At 38.0% G+C, this 22,479-nt stretch overlaps 1 protein-coding gene across 1 annotated transcript in view; it reads left to right on the top strand.

Annotated features, from left to right (window-relative positions):
- The window catches only part of PITPNM3 (PITPNM family member 3), a 141,575-nt gene that overhangs the window by 64,133 nt on the left and 54,963 nt on the right, over window positions 1–22,479 (top strand). Inside the window, exons 3-6 of the mRNA XM_034421066.3 lie at window positions 955–1,062; window positions 12,479–12,526; window positions 20,198–20,274; window positions 21,747–21,982. Of these exons, the coding sequence (XP_034276957.1) occupies window positions 955–1,062; window positions 12,479–12,526; window positions 20,198–20,274; window positions 21,747–21,982 (469 nt within the window). The remainder of the gene's footprint in view (window positions 1–954; window positions 1,063–12,478; window positions 12,527–20,197; window positions 20,275–21,746; window positions 21,983–22,479) is intronic.

Below are 22,479 nucleotides of genomic sequence, written 5' to 3' on the forward strand. Positions count from 1 at the left end.
TTAACATGTAAAGGTTCCATTATATATGGTCTACTCTAGACAACTCAATCGAGATTATTCTTCTCTTCTCTCATCATTATCCAGATCTCTACTTCTTATCTTACAACGTAGGCTACATTCATGGGTTTGTCCTGAAGATAGTGGGACATGTAGCCCATGCCATCCATTTGCCTAAATTCAATACCTTCCTGTTTAAAGTGTACATATGTGGGAATTCCTATTTCCCAGGTAGTAGCCATTGAACTCTCTCTACATTTTGTAGCAACTGAACTCCTTATAAGCATTTGAACTTGCTTTATTAAATTGTTTCCCTGTTTGGAGTCATTGCATCAATAATCCAAACCCTTTAGGGATAGACAATTTACCTCTGCCTTCTATAAGCACACAACAAGTGCTAATGAGTCTTAGTTGCTGAAGGCTGCTATGCAGTCCAGTCCCCTGAGTAGGTCATTAGTTAAGCTAGATGGCAACTGTACTTAGCCCAGCCTCTCCCACTGAAGTGGGGGACAGCCAAGTCTAGGTAAAAAAAGGAGGTATGATAAATAATATATGAGGTCATATTGTGAGTGGGAAGCAATTGCTGGCAACAGCTAGGGTTATACTTTTAGTATCAGGAGATCAGTAAGGATGGTGTTGTGTCATTCAAAAATGGCACCCAATGTTCACTATTCATTTGGGATATCTACCCTTTAAGTTTTATCATTGTGCTCTGCCTAGAATTTGATATACTGATAACTACTGGAAATAAAAGAGATGATTCAAATTCTAGGCCGCCTTTATTTCTACAGGCAGGCTTATTATATGGGGAATATGTCCTTGCAAAGCTCTCTGGAAAACCTGGGTATTTTCCACTTAGGCTGATTTTGCTTCCTGTTGATTGTCAATGAAGTAATCCTGCCTCTGCTTTCTAGGCCATCACTGAAATTACATGGTTGTTTTTTTTCTCTTTTGCAGAGGAGGTGGCCGAAGGGAAGAATGCCATCCTTCTGGGGATGAGTCAGTGGAATTCCAATGACTTGGTGGAGCAGATCGAGACAATTGGAAAGCTGGATGAAAATCAAGGTACAATTTTGGTTTAACCTGTGTCCAAATGAATGAGTGCTATCTAGTTTTTATTATGAGTGCAGCAAAATTTGAGACTGATATATAGCAATAGCATTTAGACTGATATACCTCTTCATAGTGCTTTACAGCCCTCTCTAAGCAGTTTACAAAGTCAGCATATTGCCAACAACAATCTGGGTCCTCATTTTACCGACCTCAGAAGGCTGAGTTAACCTTGAGCTGCCAAACTGCTGGCAATCAGCAGTCAGCAGAAGTAACCTGCAGTACTGCACTCTAACCACTGCGCCACCATGTGGAAGTGAAAATCATGATTTAAACGGAGTCTTTTATGGGAGGAGACTGGAGCAAAGGGACCCCACAGGAATAGGGATCCCATCTAAAATATAGGTTGGTATTTAAAATGATCAGATACAATTAATGTATAGTTGCAAGAGTTACTGCAGTACCTTAAGTTTCTCCCATGTTCTTGCTGTTTGTTGAAAGCACACAAATGAGGCTTTCTTGAGTCAGTCTTGAGCCGGTTAGGATCAAACACCTGGCAGTGAGCAGTGAGTTAGCCTGCAGTACTGCATTCTAACCACTGCACTCCCACAGCTCTTATTATAACAATCCTGTCCACAGCCTTTGATCAGATAACCTATAGCACTTGGCAGGAATATTTTTGATGGCCTTCTGAATAAGATAGGACAACCTTACAGAGAAAAAAATCCAGCCGTCTCTTCCATGGAACTATTAACAGGCCTCTATTCTAAGGAACCAGTCCATATGCACACTAGGAGAAGAAATGGCTAGCTCTGGCATGCCTTTCCATGTATTTTCAGTGAGAATTCATATTCATTTATATATTAGATTATATTGCCAATGGGCACTGCTTATCCTAAGGCTGAAGAAAACTTTGGGAAAAGGAAGGGGATCAACTTACACTTTTGATTTAAATGAGGTTTAGAAACAGATTGGTCAATTATGGAGAAACTGTCAGTCCTGCCCAAAATACATATCAGTATATCAAGGGAAAACAAGACAAGGCACCCATGGAAAGAATTCCTTTGATCCCTCTTCTATTTTATCGAATTGCATTATATATAGCTAGTCCAATGCTGAGGTCAGCAAAAGAAAATAAGTGTATCCTTGTGATTTGCAGTCATTCCACAAGGCATTCAGAAGCAGTTCTCTTGTGCACAATCATAGCAAATGTTGTTGCCGAATGAATGGCTTAAACTGTTCAGTTAGGCGGGGATGAGATTCTCATAGATCAGGCCCCAGATTTTCACTGGTTTTTAAAAAAGAATTTGTATACAACCTTGGGGATATCCGAGGTGAGTCCTTCTCCATGTCACCCTGAAACATATGGATCAACTGTGAGATTAACTGGCTGTCAGTGTATCTGTGCAAACAAAGTGGTTTTGTATTCTTTTTGCTGATAAGAAGTTGAAAGTAGGTGTTAGTTTAAATTTTAATAGAAAATAGTTTTCACAGGAGAAAGAGGGCTGAAGGCAGCAAAGGGGAAACTCTTGAAAACAGCTTGATTATCAGAAGAAGCTTAGAAATGTATGACTAGCAGCTGCAATGACTAACTTTGAATTAGACGATTGTAGTTGTTGTTGGTTTTAATCCAGAAGGGAATCTAGTAATTTAAAATGGAATACACAGTATTGCAGTGCTGAATCTCATTTGTCCACAATTTATACAAAATCCATAAGCATTCAAGGACACAGTCTGGGGAAAGAGCGCTAAAGAATAAGAGAACTGGCATGGGGCCTTATCTATTCATTGCAAAGGAGCCTTGAGGTGTGTTTGAAGATGAAGTAAGAAAACAGATAAGTGTTTTTGTCATAGGATTACATGCTAGATCAAGGTCTGTTTTCAGTCCATATCATTAAATCAGAAAAAGAGGAAATCTTGCCACCAATGCCTATAAACACTTCCTTGATTCTAGAATTAAGAAGAGAAGGTAAGTGCAGAACTAAAAGAGAGCAAATATATGGCAAATTTGTATAATTTGCACATTGACTAGAGCTGAAAACTGGAGTTCAGAAAAAAATATTCAAAAAAAATATTGGAGAGGGGGACGCATGCTAAGTCTGGAGAGATTTTCACAGTTTGTTGCCAATCAGTCACAAAGGTATAAACCAACTTCCTTAAATATTTCACTTCAGATTGTGTGCCTTTTGCTAATAAAGCTGATGCAAAACACCACCTAAGACTGGTATTTTTATGTTCTACTGTAGAGCTCATATCGCTGCCTCAGTTAGTTGTACTTGTGCTATGTTTTATCATTAGTTTGAATAAAAAGAGGGAAAACTTGTTTTGCATTGCATTTCAGTCAAATCTTCTGAACCTTTAAACATGTCTTGTGCAATTTTTCTAAGTAATATTTTACTTATTTAGAAATAAGAGTTTTAGAAAAAGAAATTGAGAAAAAATATCCAGGATAGTAGGAATATAATTTTTTGTCTGAATTGACATATTTTAAAGCTATTTACTTCTTTAAATTGTTCATCTCTTCAGATTTTCCAGTCTCTGTAAATCTGTAGAAATGTGTGCAAATTGGTTGGGAAAGGTTTTAAGAAAATGTTGAGGAATGGTACCAAATAATATGTTTGTCTTCTAAGGTGCTTCTTTAGTGCTCCTTCAAAGCATCTGGCTAACCACAGTTTGAGGGAAATACAAATTATACCCAGCCTCTTACTTGTTCACCATGCTTTTTCCAGCACTCTTTTCTGTTCTTGAAATAGAAGGCAGAACTGTATCCTTCCTTAATGGATTTCTTTATTCATTCTCAAGGGTGACCATTTCCACTTATTCTATTTGAAGTAGTTATGGTTAGGATGAGAAAAAGCTCAGTTGGCTTGTGCAATTGTTTACACACACACACACACATTAAATTGTTGGAAGAATGAATTTACCTGCTGAAGTTATATTAGATAATTATTATTGCTATGTTTATAAGTAGACTGGTATATATTACAATAATTGGTAATTTTACAATATAAAATATAATTTTATTTCTTTAATTAAACAAAACTACAAAGAAAAAGAAAATGCAAAACTTTTGAATATTTTTTATAGAAATTGGGAAAAACATCCACCAATTTTTGTTCAGGAATCTTACCTTTTTTAATGTCTCATGAATGTACAGTTTTTCCTAAACCGAAGCAACATGACAAATTAAATCAGGTTTTGTAAACAGCTAAGTTCACTATTGCAAATCACTAGGAAACTAAACAGCTTCTGTGGTTCAGTGGTGCTTAAAAATTTGAGGAATTGCTTTGGTTAAAAAGTTCACACAAGCCCAAATTGCTATGAAAATACCCACAATTAGATTAATTCAAATACACTGTTTTCCAGCTAAATGAATCTTCATTCTACCAAGTTATCCTTGTCTGTGCAAAGGTTTTGTATTTTTTTCTGAGTCTGTATTTTTTTTACTTTTTTGTTTATCATCTGATTTCTAATTTGTTAGTTTTTGTCTTGGTGGTTCATTTAATTGGTTTTTTTAAAAAGTTGATATTCTGTGCACACATAGAATTTTTTTTTCTACACCACTGATAGGCTGAGTGATGCAGTGGCCACATACCCAAACAGTGTTTCAAAGACCACAAAACAGATAATTAGTGGGTGGGCTTTGAAGGCCGGCAACATGTTTTACAGCTGCTCTTGACAGTGATATGAAGGACTGCCTTGTGCTCCCTGCTAATTTATGTCAGTCAACAGCCAATGATTCAGGGGGAGTTGAGAAAGATGCTGTCTGCATTCTGAGCATCTCTCCTCTTGACAGTGAGTAGGAAAATGCATTTAATCTGACAGTGAGCTGAACTATTCTATGGGAAATAAATAGACAGTTCTGAACAGAGATTTTACATCTGATTTCTCTAAGGAATCATGTAATTTCAATGTACGTTCATGGGACATTAAAAAAATATTTAAAATTGATTTTTAACATTGTGTCTCATAAATCTTGTGTTGTATTTGATTTATCAAAGTTCAACTGGAATTGACAGAACTGGTTCTTCCTTGCAGGGAATGGCAGTATGTTAAAATATAATCAGCTGCAGTTTTATTGATCTGCTTGTGACACATAAATTTTCCTTTCCAGTTTTCTGTGTCCATAAGAGTTAGTTTGATGCAGTGTTAAGGCACCAGAGTAAAAACTAGGGGATGGCAAATTATAGTTCTGCCTTGGGCATAAAATCAGACCTTGAGCCAGTCACTTTCTCATCCATAGGAAGAAGGCAAGGGCAAACCACTTGTGAAAATCTTGACCAGAAAACTGCAGAGAAATGAAGGCAATATTAAGGCTTGAAGTATTATTTGAAGATGGAGTTATTTTAGTAGAGAACTCTGCTTGCTAGCTACAAATTCTGGAAAGAAAGATAATAGGAAGAGTAGAAGGATAAGATTAATAATAATAACTTTATTGTCATTGTACGCATATACACAGTATACCCATACAACAAAATTCACTTAACACCCAAATCTAACACACATAACAATCCCCAAACACACTCCCACCCACCACAAATTCCCCCCCCTAAACCACCCAAACATCCACACAACAGACCAAGTAATGCTGTCCAACAGCTCACTGATGGTGGCCCTTTAGTTCATTGTTGAGTGCAATTATAGCTCTGGGATAAAAACTATTCAGAATAAAGGTACTTAGAGCTTTAAAGATTGAAGCATATTTTAGGGGCAAAATACTTTGTTAAAAATAATCAAGTATTTACGATTAGAGTAGTATCAGGATTGTTGATTTGATGCTATCTGTATGCATAGTTAAGAACATATGTAGTGCCTTTGCCTGATCAGACTTCCAGCCCACCTAATCCACCAGTCCGTTTTCACAGTGACCAACCAATTGCGGAAGGAAATGGCTAGTTTCCCAGAAGATGGCATTCAGAGACTGTTACATTGCTATCAAGGATAATAGAATACAGTCAACATAGAGTGCAAGGATTATATTTATCCAGTTGCTCCTCACCAATAATCGAAAATGCAAAGTTCTTGCTTTTCTGTATTCATTTCAGCAGTACAGTAATATTTTTGTTGCTTTATCAGGGGCATCAAACTGGTGGCCTATGGGCTGGATGCATCACGTGCAGGCTGCGCCCACCCCAGCTCCGCAAAGGCAAAAAACATTGTGATACGTCACGTGATGAGATCGAGTTTGACACTCGTGCTTTAGATAGATTCTTTGTTGGAGAAAGAGGGACCTTGGACAGCTCCCTTGCTTCTATCCCCACCTGAAGAATTGAAATTCTGTCATCTTCTGTTGGATAATTGATTGGTGTAATTTGTACAATATTGTACTGTACACCTATGCAGAGATCTGAATTTAATGGCAACATTTCTTTCAGAGTATATATAGGCACAGATGTAGCTCTTGTTGAGCATACCTTAAAACAACGGTACTTTTTCCTGGTTATGTGATTCCTGCTGTAGAATCACGGGATTAGTTTAGTTTCTCATGAGAGCCCAGGAAAAGACATTCTTGCCTTTCAAATCAAGATCTCTGCATAGTTATAGTATCTGTTCTGAGAACCAGATGTACAGTTTGATCTCCTGAAGGTGGGAAGGACCTTTGTGTACATTATAGATCAGCGGTTCTCAACCTGGGGGTCACAACCCCTTTGGGGGTCGAACGGCCATTTCACAGGGGTCGCCAAAGCCCTCTCTCGCCCCCCCAACGCCTTCACTCACCCTCACCCTCTGCCTCTGTTAGATCGCTTACCCCGCCCACTCCCAATCAATTGCTGCCTCCTGAGTCCCAGCTGATGGCTAGAGGGAAACAAACCATTTAAATTCTTGCCGTGGGGCTTCAAAGGGCTGCCCTACAGCTGATCAGTGTTAAAAGAAAACAAATGAGAAGACCGGTGCCTGCAAAAATAGAAAAAAACAGCCCCTTTCAGCTTCAGCATAGGTTAATTACCATAAGTTGATTTGATCAGCCTCCAGACTCTCAGCTGATTTGCTCTTAGCTGTTTTGCGGAGGGCTCTGTTGCTAGCTGCAAAGAGAGGAGCAGATTTTTTCCCCCTAGCTATGCTGAAAAAACAAAACTGAAAGTAAAGCAGGGTCTGGTGCAACGTGACAAAATGAGGCAGAGAGAGATTTCTTTTTCTTTTTCCTCACCAAAAAAGGTAGGTGCAAAACTGCAAACAATGGGAAATTTAGGGCAAAAGAGGAGGTTCAAGATTTTAAAACACAAAAGAAAAAAAGATCTATTTAACTAGGGAATTGTAATAATTGAGATACTATTAATTGTATATTGTGTTGAAAGCAGAAATGGTTAAGTTGTGGTTTGGAGGAATATATGGGGGAAATTATTTGGTAAATATAATTAATTGATTTGGAAGAAATTGGATTGCATGGAAATAATTGGAATATTCATGTTCATATTGATTGATATACAAAAAAGATAGTTATATAACTGATTTATATTAAAATGTTGAATGTTAAAACAACTGTATTACATAATTACATAATTAACCAACGTGAGGATGGATATAAAAATAGATGACAATGCGAAGGGGTATAATATAGAATAGAAGGGAAAAATTGAATTTGATTAAGATTAGAGATGAGGATGAAGGGTAATATTGGTTTTTTAAAAAAATAGATGAGGAATAAATATGGCAAAAAGAAAATATAGAAATTGTAAATTTAATTGAAATGACTAAACACTGGTTAAATTTGTGAACCGGCCAAATACTCTGCTCAAAGAAAATACATTGTATGTTTGTATGTGTGTTTCTAATTATTGCTATTTATTCATATTTGTTCTCTTTTATTTTTTAAAGTTTAACAATTCATTCTTTATCTTAATATCTTTATATTTGTTTGGGGTTGGTTTTCTTCCCTTTCATCTTTTTATTGTACAGCAATCTTTCTCCTCAAACCTATCACCTCTCTCTTTTCTTTCCTTCTTACTTTCTTTTTCCCCCCCCTCTTCTTCTCCTTCCTACTTCCTCTTCCTTTCTCCTCCTCCTCCTCATCTCTTCCTCCCTCTCTTACCCTCACTCCTACTCTAATTTCCCTTCCCTTCCTTCATCCCTCTCTATTGCTGTATCCTTCTATGCATATGGACTACTCAGAGGGCTGAAAAAGTTATTTTTGACTGGTCCTCGCACTTTTGACCAGTCCTCGAACTTACGACTGTCCTCACATTTTACGTTTTTGCCCTATCTTGTCACCATGGTGAAGAGAAGCAGTTGTGAAATGAGTGACACGGTTGTTAAGAATGCTACAATGGGCATGATGACCAGTCATAAGTGCGAAGACCGGTCAAAAGTGCGAGGACCTGTCAGAAATCACTTTTTTCAGCCCTCTGGGTAGTTCTTTTGTGCACATGGACTACTCAGAGAGCTGAAAAAGTTATTTTTGACTGGTCCTCGCACTTTTGACCAGTTCTCAAATTTACGACTGTCCTCACATTTTACTTTTTTTGCCCTATCTTATCACCATGGTGAAGAGAAGCAATTGTCAACCATGAGTGACATGGTTGTTAAGAATGCTGCACGGGCATAAATGTGAGGATGGTCATAAGTGTGAGGACCAGTCAAAAGTGCGAGGATCTGTCAGAAATAACCTTTTTCAGCTCTCTGAGTAGTCCCTATACACATAGCCATGGCCACCCGGTCACATGACCAGCTAGCCACGCCCACCCGGTCACATGACCTCCAAGCCATGCCCACAAAATAAGTCACGCCCACAGAACCGACAGTAAAAAATTTTAGAACCCATCCCTGGTTGGGGGTCACCACAACATGAGGAACTGTATTAATGGATCACGGCATTAGGAAGGTTGAGAACCACTGTTATAGATGAAAAGCAGCTAGAGAGATCTACAGATTTCATTGGGAAGTGGACAACATATCCTGTTTCCCCCAAAATAAGACATCACCTGATAATAAGCCCAATCGGGCTTTTGAGTGCATGGCAATAAGGCCAAGCGCTTATTTCAGGGTTCAAAAAAATATAAGACAGGGTCTTATTTTCGGGGAAACACGGTAGAATAGAATAAAATAACAGAGTTGGAAGGGACCTTGGAGGTCTTCTAGTCCAACCCCCTGCTTAGACAGGAAACCCTACACCACTTCAGACAAATGGTTATCCAACATCTTCTTAAAAACCTCCAGTGTTGGAGCATTCACAACTTCTGGAGGCAAGTTGTTCCACAACATACATATAATCCTTTCACATGAAGGCATTTTCAGAGCAATAAACGCAGTTGGCCATATGGATAAGATGAGTGACTATTGTGAATTGAAGAGGTACAAATAATATATATTAAAGTCCTAAGTTTGGAGAGACTATCTTGGCAGCCATACATGACAGTAGTATGTATAGAAGGACAGTGAGAAAACTAGTGTTAATAATGAGAGATCTTGAAACCAATCCACTAAAAAGTAGTTGTAGGATTTGTAGCCAATGAGACTGCAAGAAAGAATCTTTTTATGCAAAATATGGAGCATATTCATTTCCTGTTCCTGCATTTCCCATTCCCGCAGAAGCCAAGACTAAAACCAATGGATAAAAGCTGTAAACTTTTAGAAGTACTTGCTAACAGTATTTATTTAACAATGGATCAATTTAACAATTGGAAAAGACACTATTTTCTCAGTGGAGACTTTTAAGAAACTATTTGTCCAAAGTGGGCCCTATATCTTTTAATGCTATTCATCAACAGCTGGCTGAATTGCTGCTAGAAATTACTGCTTATTTCATAGATTGTTCACCAATCAGTTGTTAGGAAGCAGCGTTTTTTAGTCAAATTAGTACATTTTGGACTGTATTAACATGATTAACTAGAAGTGGAACTTTCTTGATACAAATTTATATATTTTTTGTTCCCACATACTGGAAATAATGAAGGATATCTGGTCTCATAGTCTGTGAGCTTTATCTGAAAATCTGGTTGATCATTTTGATTAGTCTGAACTTGAAAGACCAATTAATGATGATCTTTGCATTTAGTAGTCTTTACATTTCCCCCCCCCCCAGCTTGCTGTAGTTGCCACAAATACTTACACTGAAAACCTTTTTAATCCCCTGAACAAAATTAATTTGCTTTAGTGTTCAATCTGCTTTTCAGTTTGAATGTTTGTGTTTTCGTGGAATCTTCTGTATTTACACTGCAGTTTTTAAATTGTCATTTGGAAAAAAAAGAGGAATCTTTTTAATATAATGGACCAACTATTTCACCTGGCAATTCAATATTCTATATAAGTATAGAGTAGTGCACTCAACAATACGTGTATATTATGACAGAGCAGAGTATGGTAGCAATATTAATGCATGGTTAAGCTGGGGAGTTTGCTTCCAATATTTATTTTTTATTTATTTATTTTATTTGTCAAACATGTACAAGATAGCAGGTATGAATATGAACATGGACATGAATGAAGGAAATGAATACAAATAAATGGGTACAGTAGGAGAGAGACGGTAGGCACGCTGGTGCGCTTATGCACGCCTGCTTTACGGACCTCTTAGGAATGGGGTGAGGTCCACGATAGACAGTTTAAGGTTGAAGCTGTGAGGGTTTGAGGATGTAACAATGGAGTCGGGTAGACCATTCCAGGCGCTGACCACTCTGTTGCTGAAGTCATATTTTCTGCAATCGAGTTTGGAGTGGTTTACCTTTGGTTTGTATCGATTGTTTGCCTGTGTACTATTGAGGTTGAAGCTAAACAAGTCATTGACACGTAAGACGTAGCAGACAATTTTGTGTACTATGCTTAGATCAGATCGCAGGTGGAGCAGTTCCAGATTGTCCAAGCCCAAAATTTCAAGCCTGGTAGCATAAGGGATTCTATTGTGAGTAGAGAAGTGGAGTACTCTTCTCGTGAAATAGCTCTGGACCCGCTCAATCGTATTAATGTCTGATATACAGTGTGGATTCCAGGCAGACGAGCTGTATTCGAAATATATTTGAAATGTATTTGGAAGATGGTACCAGTTCTGATTATTTTAAAGGGGGACTGGACAAAGACATGGAGGATTGTGCCATCAGTGCCCAGAAATCTTCATGATTAAATCAGAAGTAGCATATCTTAAGTAATAACTTCTGGAATGCAGCAGTGAAAAGCACTAGAATTTTTCCCTCCTGTAAATATTTGGGAGCTTCATTGGTCTAGCACTTGCAGGATACAGAAGGACTAGATGGGTTGCTGGAGAAATTTGAATAGTGATACTATTCCAGATATTAATTACAGCTTTTGGAAATCTGGAAATTATGGAATTATGGAAATATGTTCTTCTATGATTCACATTTTATATTTTACAACAATAGAGCGGGTAACTTTTATTCTTTCTATTTGATAGCAATATATTATTACAATGAGATGTTTGAATAAGCAATGATTTCTATATGCTTAATATACACAGGACATATATTAGATGTTTTATATTGCTACCTTTGGAATTCCCCCCCCCTTTTTTTCCTCAGGTTTGGTTTGGGGGTTGTTTTGTAATTTATTGTCTTTTGTTTATTTGTTTGTTTATTTTTAATTTGATTTATATGCCGCCCTTCTCCGGAGACTAAGGGCGGCTTACAATGCGTTAAGCAATAGCCTTCATACTTTTTGTATATTTATACAAAGTCAGCTTATTGCCCCCACAAACTGGGTCCTCATTTAACCTACCTTAGAAAGGATGGAAGGCTGAGTCAACCTTGAGCCTGGTGAGATTCGAACTTACAGTAATTGCAGACAGCTGGTGTTAATCACAATGCTTTTAGTCTGCTGAGCCACCAGACCCTTTTTGTTTATTTCTGTATTTGTGCACTCTGTATTTTTGTAGTCTTGCTATAAAAACACCCAAGAAATTTGGGGAAATAACATGCTCTTAATCCACATCATTTATAAATTGATGTTCAGTGATATGCTGCTTCTGTACTGAGAGGTGCCATTGTGACTAATACCATTAATCATCCTATTTTCTGTGTATTTGTTTTTTAAAGATCTACTAGCCAAGGATTGGTGTTTTGTGTCTGAATTACATTTAATTAGACATGGTAGAAAGCTATTCTTCTTCCTGTTAGTTCAGATATCATAGCTGATTCCAACAAGCTCTATAATGCACCCTGAATTCTAACATCAGGAGAGAAGAAGCAGAAATGCTTTCCTGTGCTTGCCCTTGGTTCACTATAAAACTTATCGTAGTTATGCCAGCAAAGTAAACATAATTTTAAAGCCATTATCCATATATTGATGCTGCTGAAAGGAAGCAGAGATGGAGGACAGATGGATGAAATTAGAGGAAGCCACAATGGTCCATCTTTAATGTGAGCTGCATGGATGAATTTGGGTCTTGGGGTTGGGTACTGATTGTTGATGTAACAGTTGAATGAATCTATAGAAAACATAGGTATTTATGAATAAAACCTAACACCTTTATTCCTGTCTTTGACAGGTGAAGACCCCACTTTTTGCTCATCCGGTATTCTACATGAAAAACAACGTGAGTCCTGGAGCTTTTAAAATGTATTTCCATATTTAAGGTTTATTGTACTGTCTAAAAGTGCAAATAATAGGTAAACTTAACTCTGCCCTAATACTCATTAAAATATATTGCCCTCTTGTATGGCATTTTCTTTTTTTTACAAAACTTACTAGGATCTCAATCCTTTTCTAGTTTAAAATACTTTTGTGATCACTTGCTAATAGGAAGCATATGCCAGCAGCCATGCCTAAGTTTATTTCTCTGTAACAGATTTGTTATTATAAACAGTTAGCAACAGTGCAACAGATGGCATAAAAACTGACAACTTTTTATGGGAATGTGAAAATGGGAACTGTGTCTCTTTTCTTTCTCTCCTTTTACTGCGATGGCACTTCCTCAGATGCTGGCATTTTAAAAAACAGTTCTGAAAGAGATTATTCAGGTGTTGAGGCCCAATTTTTCGTTCCCATGTGAGCCTGAATGTACTTAGTTGCTCTGATCAAATAAGGCATCTTGGCAAATTCTTCAGGGATGAAAGATAAGCACATCTGTCATTTTCCAGAACTACTTATGGACTCCGTCATTCTGTAGCCTTTTACAGTAGGCAGCATACGCTTTTTCAGCCATTATCTCTTGCTACTCCGTGCCAAATGTAAGCAAGGATAGCAAGTGATCTTTATCCTTCTCAGATGCAATGACTGGGCCTACATATTGCATTAAAGTAAATAAATAAGTAAATAACTTGTTTAATTGTGATTCATTAAATGAAGTACAATTGGTTGTCTTCATACAAAATAACCTACGCTATTATATCTTGCTTATTACAGTAGTGGCCAAAATTGTGGAAACCTTTTGGGAAAAGTGTATTTTTGAGGTTTGATGGCTAACTTTTTGGGGGGATTTCAAGATAATCATATTCCACTGCTGGAATGGCCTGGGAATAGCCCAGACCTTAACCCAATTGAAAATCTATGGAGGCGACTAAAGAAACTTGTTAGTCAGAAGCAGGGGTGGTATTCACTTACTTTCCCTACTGGTTCGTAAATGTGAGTGCGCGTGCGCTCGGCCTTCCGCTTCCGCGCATGCGCCTAGCCTCAAAACCTGCCTAAATAGGATGGCATAGAGCCGGGGCGGGTGGGCGGGCCACTACTGGTTCGCCCGAACTGGTCTGAACCAGCTGAATACCACCTCTGGTCAAAAGCGACCCAGCAATAAAACCCAGTTAATAGAAGTAATCACTCAATCTTGGTTTCCCATTATAACAGCTGTAGAACTAAAAGACTTGGTTCACTCCATGGGAAGACGTTGTAAGGCCATAATTCATGCTTCATAATTCATGGTTACCCAACTAAGTATTAACTGACGTGATAATTTTTGTATATCTTGTTTTTTCTTTCTGTTTCACTTTTCTTCTTTATACTGTAACTGCTATTCTAATAGCAAATCCTTCATAAAAGTTATTGCATTACATACTTGATTAAATTATCTTCCTATTGATATATAATTTTATGGTACTACTCCAAAAAAAAGTGGTGTTATTTGCTAGTTTTAGAAAATACACTTTTCCCAAAAGGTTTCCACAATTTTGGCCATTACTGTATATTGCATGAAACCAGGCCAGTAAATACTTGATAGGTTTCTGAAACGACCCATATCCTTCTCTAAAGAAGAACCCACCTTATTTTTGCTTTTTGCCTAAACTATCTGAAAATGTTAGTTTTCGTTGCACAATCTTATTTATATAACCCACTACTTTCTCCCAAAATTTGGTAAGTATAGGACATTGTAGAAACATATATGTCAAAGAAGCATTAAAATGTTCTCCATCTCATGGCTGATCATGGACGCTGTCCTGGCAAATCCTTTTTGTATTAGTAACTGTGATGCCAAAGGCTATCTGAGTTATTTTTTTATTTATTAAACTTGTATTATGTAATACTCTGTTGAAAACACAATCTAAACATGTGCCTATCTCAAGGAAAACAAGCTATTTTTTGTTCACACTGTCTCCTGTATCGAAAAAAGCAATCTCTTCTGATCTCCAGCAATTATATTCAAATGCCTTTAAAAGCTCTTCTTGTTGAATGTTTGATTGGCATAAGCAAAACGGAGAGGAACTGCCTCCTGAGCATTCTCCAGAAAACATTCCACTCTGTAGTTGGGATATGATATGATCTGGAATGAAATCAGTTTAAATTTCTTAAACAGAAAACCTATCACTCCAGCATTCTCTAATAACTGATTTTCAAACAGGAGGGACAGCTCTCAAAATGTAATTTGTGCTTCAAAGCAGACAGAGAAAAATGTCTCAGCCTCAATCTCTTGGGCCTACTAAAACTAGCTTTTCAAATATGTATCTTCAGATTGCAAGTTATTTTTGCTATGAAACATAGCAAGTTGAGAGTTCCTTTAATTAGAGAGTTCTGAACCAGAATAATGAAAATACCTCTTAGGGTACAGTATTTCCATCAAGTCCTACAATGCCAGGTGTCTCTTATTCCCCAGTGGCTGTTGTCTTGCATACAGAATGAGAGAACTAGGAAATAACAAGGGAATAGAGTAAGTACATGCATGGCTCCAGACCACTTCTTTCTTTAAGGACTGCAGAGCTGAACTACAGAACATGAATTTTTATGGAGCGCACATTGCCCCATAGCCTCTGCATATAGTAGTCTCAATTGGGATTGAGCTACCATCCACTTACTGGGAAAAAAATCTGAACAGATGCATACTGTATTTTTTTTTAATTATTCATTTAAAAAATGAATATAGGAAGGAATATGCATCTTTTATGCATTCATGTCAGTTCTTATATAATCATTAAAATTTGTCTGTTTATTTAATAATAGGAAAAAATAGGAAATTAAGTATATAATCTAATATATACAGTCTTGTTTTCTAAAAGTTCCAACAAGATTCCCCATAGCGATCAAAACATACAACCAATTAAGAATAACTTCTATGGGGTTTTATGGCATTCATAGTAGGTAGGAGCTTTCCAGTTTGAATCTTCTTTTTCAGTAAATAATCATAGCCAGTGCTAAATTGTTCCTTCCAGATAATGTAAAATAGGGAAATGGATCAGAGTCTGAACAGTTTTTCATGTTGGGCATTGGTTCAGTCATTTGTTCCTTTGTAGCACAGATTAGTCTCGTTTAATCAGAGAGTGAATGGCTGTTTACCTTTTCTTCCATGGATCCCCTTGCTTTTACTCAATTAAAATTCATCCAAATAACTGGAGGATTTTATTGAGGCAGAAACCCATAGGACAATTTTGTTGCCTGTGGCTTTGTCAGTCCTAAAAAGCCTTTTCAATAATGGAAGTATGCTACCTTTCAGCAGCTTAGATCTTTCATTCATTCGTTCATTCATTAATTCATTCATTCATCTTTTATAGCCAAGTGACTCTGGGCATCTTACACTTCTTCTCCATATCAGAGATCTTTTCTGGTAATGTTAGTAATGGAATGCTTGGTCATCTATAGTTGCATTAGAAGTTGGAGTATCTAATTTCACCCTGTAATATTAATTTGGATCTCCACTTTCTGATTCAGGATATCTAATCCCTCTTTTTTTAATGCCCCTGCAATTTAATCATCTGGTCTTTTGGACAGGCTAAGGACAAGTGAACACATTCGATCCAGAAGTAATCACATTGGTTTCATATTGTAGTATGCATGCTAGTGCTCATCTGATTGTTTAGATTCTTTCTTTTTTGACAGAAATGAGATAAGGAGCTGACGCTTGAGCCAAAAACGGTTGCGATTGGACCTTAGGACAAACTTAACTCTCTGATAGAGTAGTTGTACCTTGGACTAAGTGTTCCACCTTGATTGGCCAGAACACTGTAAGTATTAATAAAAGAATTTATGTAGTGAACCTGAATGAAAGGTATAAGAAAAAAGGAACTTTTTCATACAGTGTGCAATCTATGTAATTCACTGCACAATATGTGGTAATAGCCACCTACTCTATAGTCATTTGTATTCATAGCAGAAAGAGCTGTCAGTAGCTGCCAGTCATCATATAGTATCAGAGACATATTTTAGTAAAGAACACTGGAAGAAGTTATTGCTCTCATATCCTGCTTGTGGGTTTCTCTGAGGGTTGTTAGCTAGCTACTTGGACAAAAGAGGATGTAGGGCTCTTTTGGATGTAGGGATGTAGGGATGTTTTGTTTTTTTAAATGATATTCATGAAGGTTAGATTAACCAAGCAGATTCTTCTAATTTGCAAAAACGAGTGAGATCTTTCCCCTACTTGATGAAGAACCGGGCAGTGTTAGTATTAATATGTACTTTCCAAACAAGGCAATTTTAAGGGATTTCTACAGCTCAATCTTCATTTGGAGTTCATAACATTAGTCCTTATTTAAAAAAAACAACCCTAACCCTACCCCATACCCCTTCAAGAGTCCCTACCCCTACCCTACGCTTTGCTTTTCAAAACCTTTGGTGCTTTTTTTCCCCTTCAAATGTTCATACTGTAGAACCCATTTGGAAAGTGTTGTGGCCTGCCAGCGGCCTGCGCGGATCGTGGCTGATCCCGACGATGAGGAAGCTGGTGTGGTGTTGCGCCAGCAGCCAGCACAGCCGGCGCTCGCGTCGGACAGCAGGGAGGCCGAAGAGGATGTGATGCCAGAGGCAGAGACTCAGCCAGGGCCTTCAGAACCTCCAGAGGCTCCTTCCAGTGGAGAGAGCGAAGTGGAGGAGCCTCTCCTCAATGTTCGGGCACGCAGGGCTACCAAAAGGCAGGAGTGGCTACTCAGGAGAAGGCTAGGACTCGAGATTAGGGCTTGAGGATAATTGGCCACTCCCTTAGCCTATTTAAGTCGCACTCATTACTACAGAGCATCTTGGAGAGCGAGTAACTTCTCATATCTGGTTTTCTGGGCTGGTTGCCAACCTTTGTTGGACTTTGTTCTTAATAACTTTGATAAGGACCCTTTGCACGGGAAGCCTGCATTCTTGAAAGGGGTTTGTTTGGAATTAAACAGTGTTTGCGAAGCTTGGTGTGTGTCACATTCTCTGGGAATCCGAAGCTGGGGCAGAACAGAAAGTCAAAGAATTGCAAAGCAATTTTAGGAGAGGTAGGAGTAGAACAGGAGTCTTATGCCATTTTAAAGAGTAACAGATTTGATACATCATAAGTTTTTCTAGATCCATGAACGTTGTGATCCTAGTATGTGGCTTAGATTTCAAAATATCACAAGATTCTTGGTGGTAAATATAGATAGGAGAAATCTTGGTGGATAGGATTTTCTGTCATCTTGCCATTTCTAACTTGTTTCAAAATATGTCCAATTTTCATGCAGATTTTTCTCAAATCTATATTGTTAAATTATACAACCAATCAACACCCACCTACCCCTTGCTGTTTGAATAGTGAGCCATTATGTATGCTGAATGTCACCTTCTGTGCAAGATTTGATTTTTACCTCCTTTGTTCCCATAGTTTGCTTAATGATGTAATTAGCATGAATTGCAGTAATAGCAGTATAAATAAGATTGCCATGGAAAACTGGTAAAAATCTGAAACCTCACCTGAGAAGTTCTTTTGAGTCCCGCTAAGCCTCGGTTATAATTTTTCCTCATTAAAGCTTTTCTTGCAAATAGAAAAACATAATTTGCCATATAATCAGCTTCATTTCAGCAGGTAATGAAATTTTTCTGTTTTCTTTACACTCCTGCTCTCCCCCACCCCCCACCCCCATGTACTAGCCCTTTCAATGGCTTTCTTTGATTACACTGCCATCTGTGTCTGGGACAATTTGAGTTTATCTCTCACATTTGTCACATTTGTAGACTGATTCTAAAAAAAGGACATCATCTGCTTTCTTTTTTTAAAAAAAAATCTGATCTTTTGTTTGAATCATCAAGAGTATAAATAATAAAAACTTTATTACTGTCATCGACCAGCAATAGACATACAATAAATTAAAAATAATACTGACATTAATCATGACTAATAACATCCCTGTTATGAAAATACATAATCTCAAACCATTAGGGTCACTCCCTAATTTACAGTGGAGAGCTGATAAGTATGTGAGTAAATGTATTTTTCCAATAATTGTTATAGATATCTCCAAAAAATTGGCACCAATTGACATCGAATCATCAAGAGCCATCCTGTCTTTGGAGAGGGGCGGCATACAAATTGAATTAATAAATTGAATTAATAAATAAATAAGGAAGACCTAGGGGATCAGGCTGAAAGCCCTATTCAGAGTGACCCAGTCTCTTCTGGGTAGGGAGGGATAGAAGTGGCAGAAATATATCTTCAGAACTGTTCTGGCTACTTGGTGAATAAAGAGATCAACTCCAACGGGCAGATCTGGTCATGGAAGCTAAAGCCCAGTCTTGTGATGTGATTTTGGATGCGTTTGAACCAGTGACTCCTGAGAAAATGTACAGGGTTCTCTGTGCTGTCAGTTTAGCCACCTAGTTATTGTACCGAGGATCCTCCTAGGTTTGAAAGCAGCCAAGGAGGCGATCTATGAATGCTTTCTATCGTGTCAGCGTTTCTGAGGAAGGGGTAGTATCCCCTCCTTGAAGAAAGCAATAGTCCATCCCCTTCTCAAGAGGCCATATTTTAACCCAATGATTTTAAATAACGTCTCTCTTTTAAAGGAAGATTGTTGAAAACTGCACTTGGTATGCAGTTGATGCGAACTCTGGAGGAAGCAGATTATCTGTACTGAGTTGAGTTTCAGGATGGAATTTAGTATGGAGACAGACTTGGTTAAGCTTGTAGATTACCTGTGATAGAGTCAGGATGGAGATGGTGCATCCATCCTTGTGCTCCTTGATTTCTCAGCAGCTTTAGATACTGTTAACTATAATATCCTTTGGGACTAGTTCTAGAGGTTGGGGTACCATTTTATGGTAGGGGTACTATTTTATGATAGTTCTATTATTTCCTTGGGACTCAACCAGTGTTGGTTGAGGAGAGGTTGCTCCTTAGGGCCTTCTTTTGTGGGATGCCACAGATCACAACTCTCTATCCTATGTTATTCAACATCTACATGAACTAAGTAAGGTCATTTGTTGGTTTGAAACAATAAAGCAAACAATGCTATGTTGTTTTGGTCATAAATTGAACTGGTGACAACTGATGCTTTCAGATGATTGTGAAGAAAGGTAGTTAACAGCAATACTATCAAAGCAAGGGAAGTCCAAGTTCAGACTGCATTTAGCTAAGTTCATTGCTTGACTTTTGGTGGTCATTCTTTCTAACCTACTTTGTAGCTAGTGAGGATAAAATTAAGTGAGAAAATGCTATACATACTACCTTGATCTCCTGGAGAAAAGACAGGATATACCGGTATATTTAACGGATAAATAAAACACTGTTCCATAATGTAGGCACTCATGAATAGCCAAAGAAAATCTTCCCCTCAATAACCAGTAGCATTTTCCAGTTGTTGTTGGGGTTGTTGTTGGTTTTTTTGTTTGTTTTTTTTACAAGAACTCAGTTGAGGACAAGACAAAATAATTACTGTTGACTGGAAATGGGTGCCTTTGAAGTACAGTCAATTCACTGGCTGAAGAGTCAGAATTACAAAACCATGGTTGTTTAGATCTTGGCTGAAGATTCACATCAATAACACAGCAATCCGTTTCACAGCTTTTGGTAATTGGAATATTGAAAGCAAAAAGATAATATTCCTCTTCTTTTGTCTTTCAGGGGAGTTGTACAGAGCCTCTCTGAGGAAACATCGCTATCCTGCACAGGGCAGCATTGAAATCCATGAGGACACTGAGGTGAATTACTACCTGAATCATGCTTCAGGCAGCTTCAGCTATCCAACTTTAGCAACTTTAAGACCTGTGGACTTCAACTCCCAGAATATCGGCTGGGGGTTTCTGGTAATTGAAATCCACAGGTCCTAAAGTTGCTAAAGTTGGACACCACTGATTTATAGCAATACATTACTCAGATTTTTAGAATGTTTATTTTAATCATCATATTTTTATACCTCCCATCTCACTTAAGTGACTCTTAGGATTTTGCTACAAACATGCTCCAAAATCTCAGATGTTATAATGCATCAGGGGGAAAATCTTTTGATTCTCAGCAGTCAAAACTGTCTTTGACTCCAAAATTACATTTGCTAGGCTGTTATTTAGCTAACTACTGTAAATCACAATCTTCATCCATGTTTTGGGATTTGATTCTGTTACTGAGGAAGCAAGATAGAGAGACATCCCTGGCTCTGTTATTTTTAATTTTAAACATTTTATTTATTTATCAATCAATCAGTCATATAACCATCCATCTCATAAAAAAGCGATTCTAAGAAGCACACAATAAAGATGTTAATGATGGTTTCAAGTTATCTTTTACTCTCCAGACTTGAGCTTTTTCTAATATGGCAAAATGCACTAGAAAATAATAAATTACTCTCTGCAGTGATCATATTTTCCACCCTCTACTTTCTCTTGAGTGAGAGCCTGTGAATAATTTAGGACAGGGGCCACCAACCCCCAGTGCGTGGACCAGGAACAGGCTGCACAAAGAAGCAAAGCCCCATCTGCAGGATGCAAGCAGCACTCAAAACCAATGCCACCTCTGGTCTGCGGAAAATCTTTCTCCATGAAACCGGTCTCTGGTGCCCAAAAGGTTGGGGGCCACTGATCTAGGACTACTGATTCCTGATATATGATGATCTTCATCACTGCACCATAGAGAGTATTTTAACTTACTGCACCTGTGTATGGTTTGCCAATTGCACAGTGGCAGATAGGACAGCAGTCCAGAGGGTTAACGTCATTGCCCAAAGGATCATTGGTTGCCCTCTCCCCTCTTTGGAAGAGCTTTGTAGCTCCTGCTACCTTAAGAAAGTTCAAAACATTATTAAAGATCCAACTCATCCTGGGCACCCTTTTTTTGAACTATTACCATCTGGCAGATGGTATAGGACAATAAAAACAAGGGCAAATAGTCTAAAAAACAGCTTCTATCCCAGGGCAGTAGCTATATTGAATTCTACTGTATAGTGCAATATTAATGCAATATCAGGGGTTTTCAATTCATGTGAAGGATGTGTGTTTTCGTTTTATTTTTTATGTATAATGTACACTGAAGGTGGCATTTAATTTTGCTGTACGAGGTTCAATGACAAAGTATAATAATAATATCTGAGCTTTGCTCTTTTTCTCATACAGTAAATGTAGCATAAAACAAGGCTGCTTTCTCCACAAATCATTTGGTTTCTTTTTCTTTCCCTCTCCAGGAAGGAAGTCAGTTGCGCAACTGCAGAACACGTGTCCTGATTCTCGTCCTTCATGGGGGCAACATCCTAGATACAGGAGCAGGGGAGCCTAGCAGCAAGATGGCTGACGTCAACACCTTCACCTCTGTATTTGAGAAAGTGACCCAGGCCCACTTCCCTTCCTCACTCGGCCATATTGTAATCAGACTTGTTCCCTGTCCAGCCGTCTGCTCTGAAGCCTTCTCCCTCATGGCAAAGTGAGTTCTATTCCTTCCAGGGGTGAAATTCAAAATTTTTCTCTACCAGTTCTGTGGGCATGGCTTGTTGGGTGTGGCAGGGAAAGGATACTGCAAAATCCCCATTCCCTCCCCACTGGGGCCAGCCAGAGGGTGGTATTTGCCGGTTCTCCGAACTACTCAAAATTTCCGCTATCGGTTCTGCAGAACCTGTCAGAATCTGCTGAATTTCACCCCTGCTCTTAACTATCATATTACATATTTCAGTGAACTAGGAAATAGAGTAGAGTAGAGTAGAGTAGAGTAGAGTAGAGTAGAGTAGAGTAGAATAGAATAGAATAGAATAGAATAGAATAGAATAGAATAGAATAGAATAGAATAGAATAGAATAGAATAGAATAGAATTCTTTATTGGCCAAGTGTGATTGGACACACAAGGAATTTGTCTTTGGTGCATACGCTCTCAGTGTACCTAAAAGAAAAGATACATTCGTCAAGAATCATAAGGTACAACACTT

This window comes from Pantherophis guttatus, chromosome 1, assembly GCF_059756535.1.
Source record: "Pantherophis guttatus breed Tessera chromosome 1, ASM5975653v1, whole genome shotgun sequence".
NCBI lineage: Eukaryota > Metazoa > Chordata > Lepidosauria > Squamata > Colubridae > Pantherophis > Pantherophis guttatus.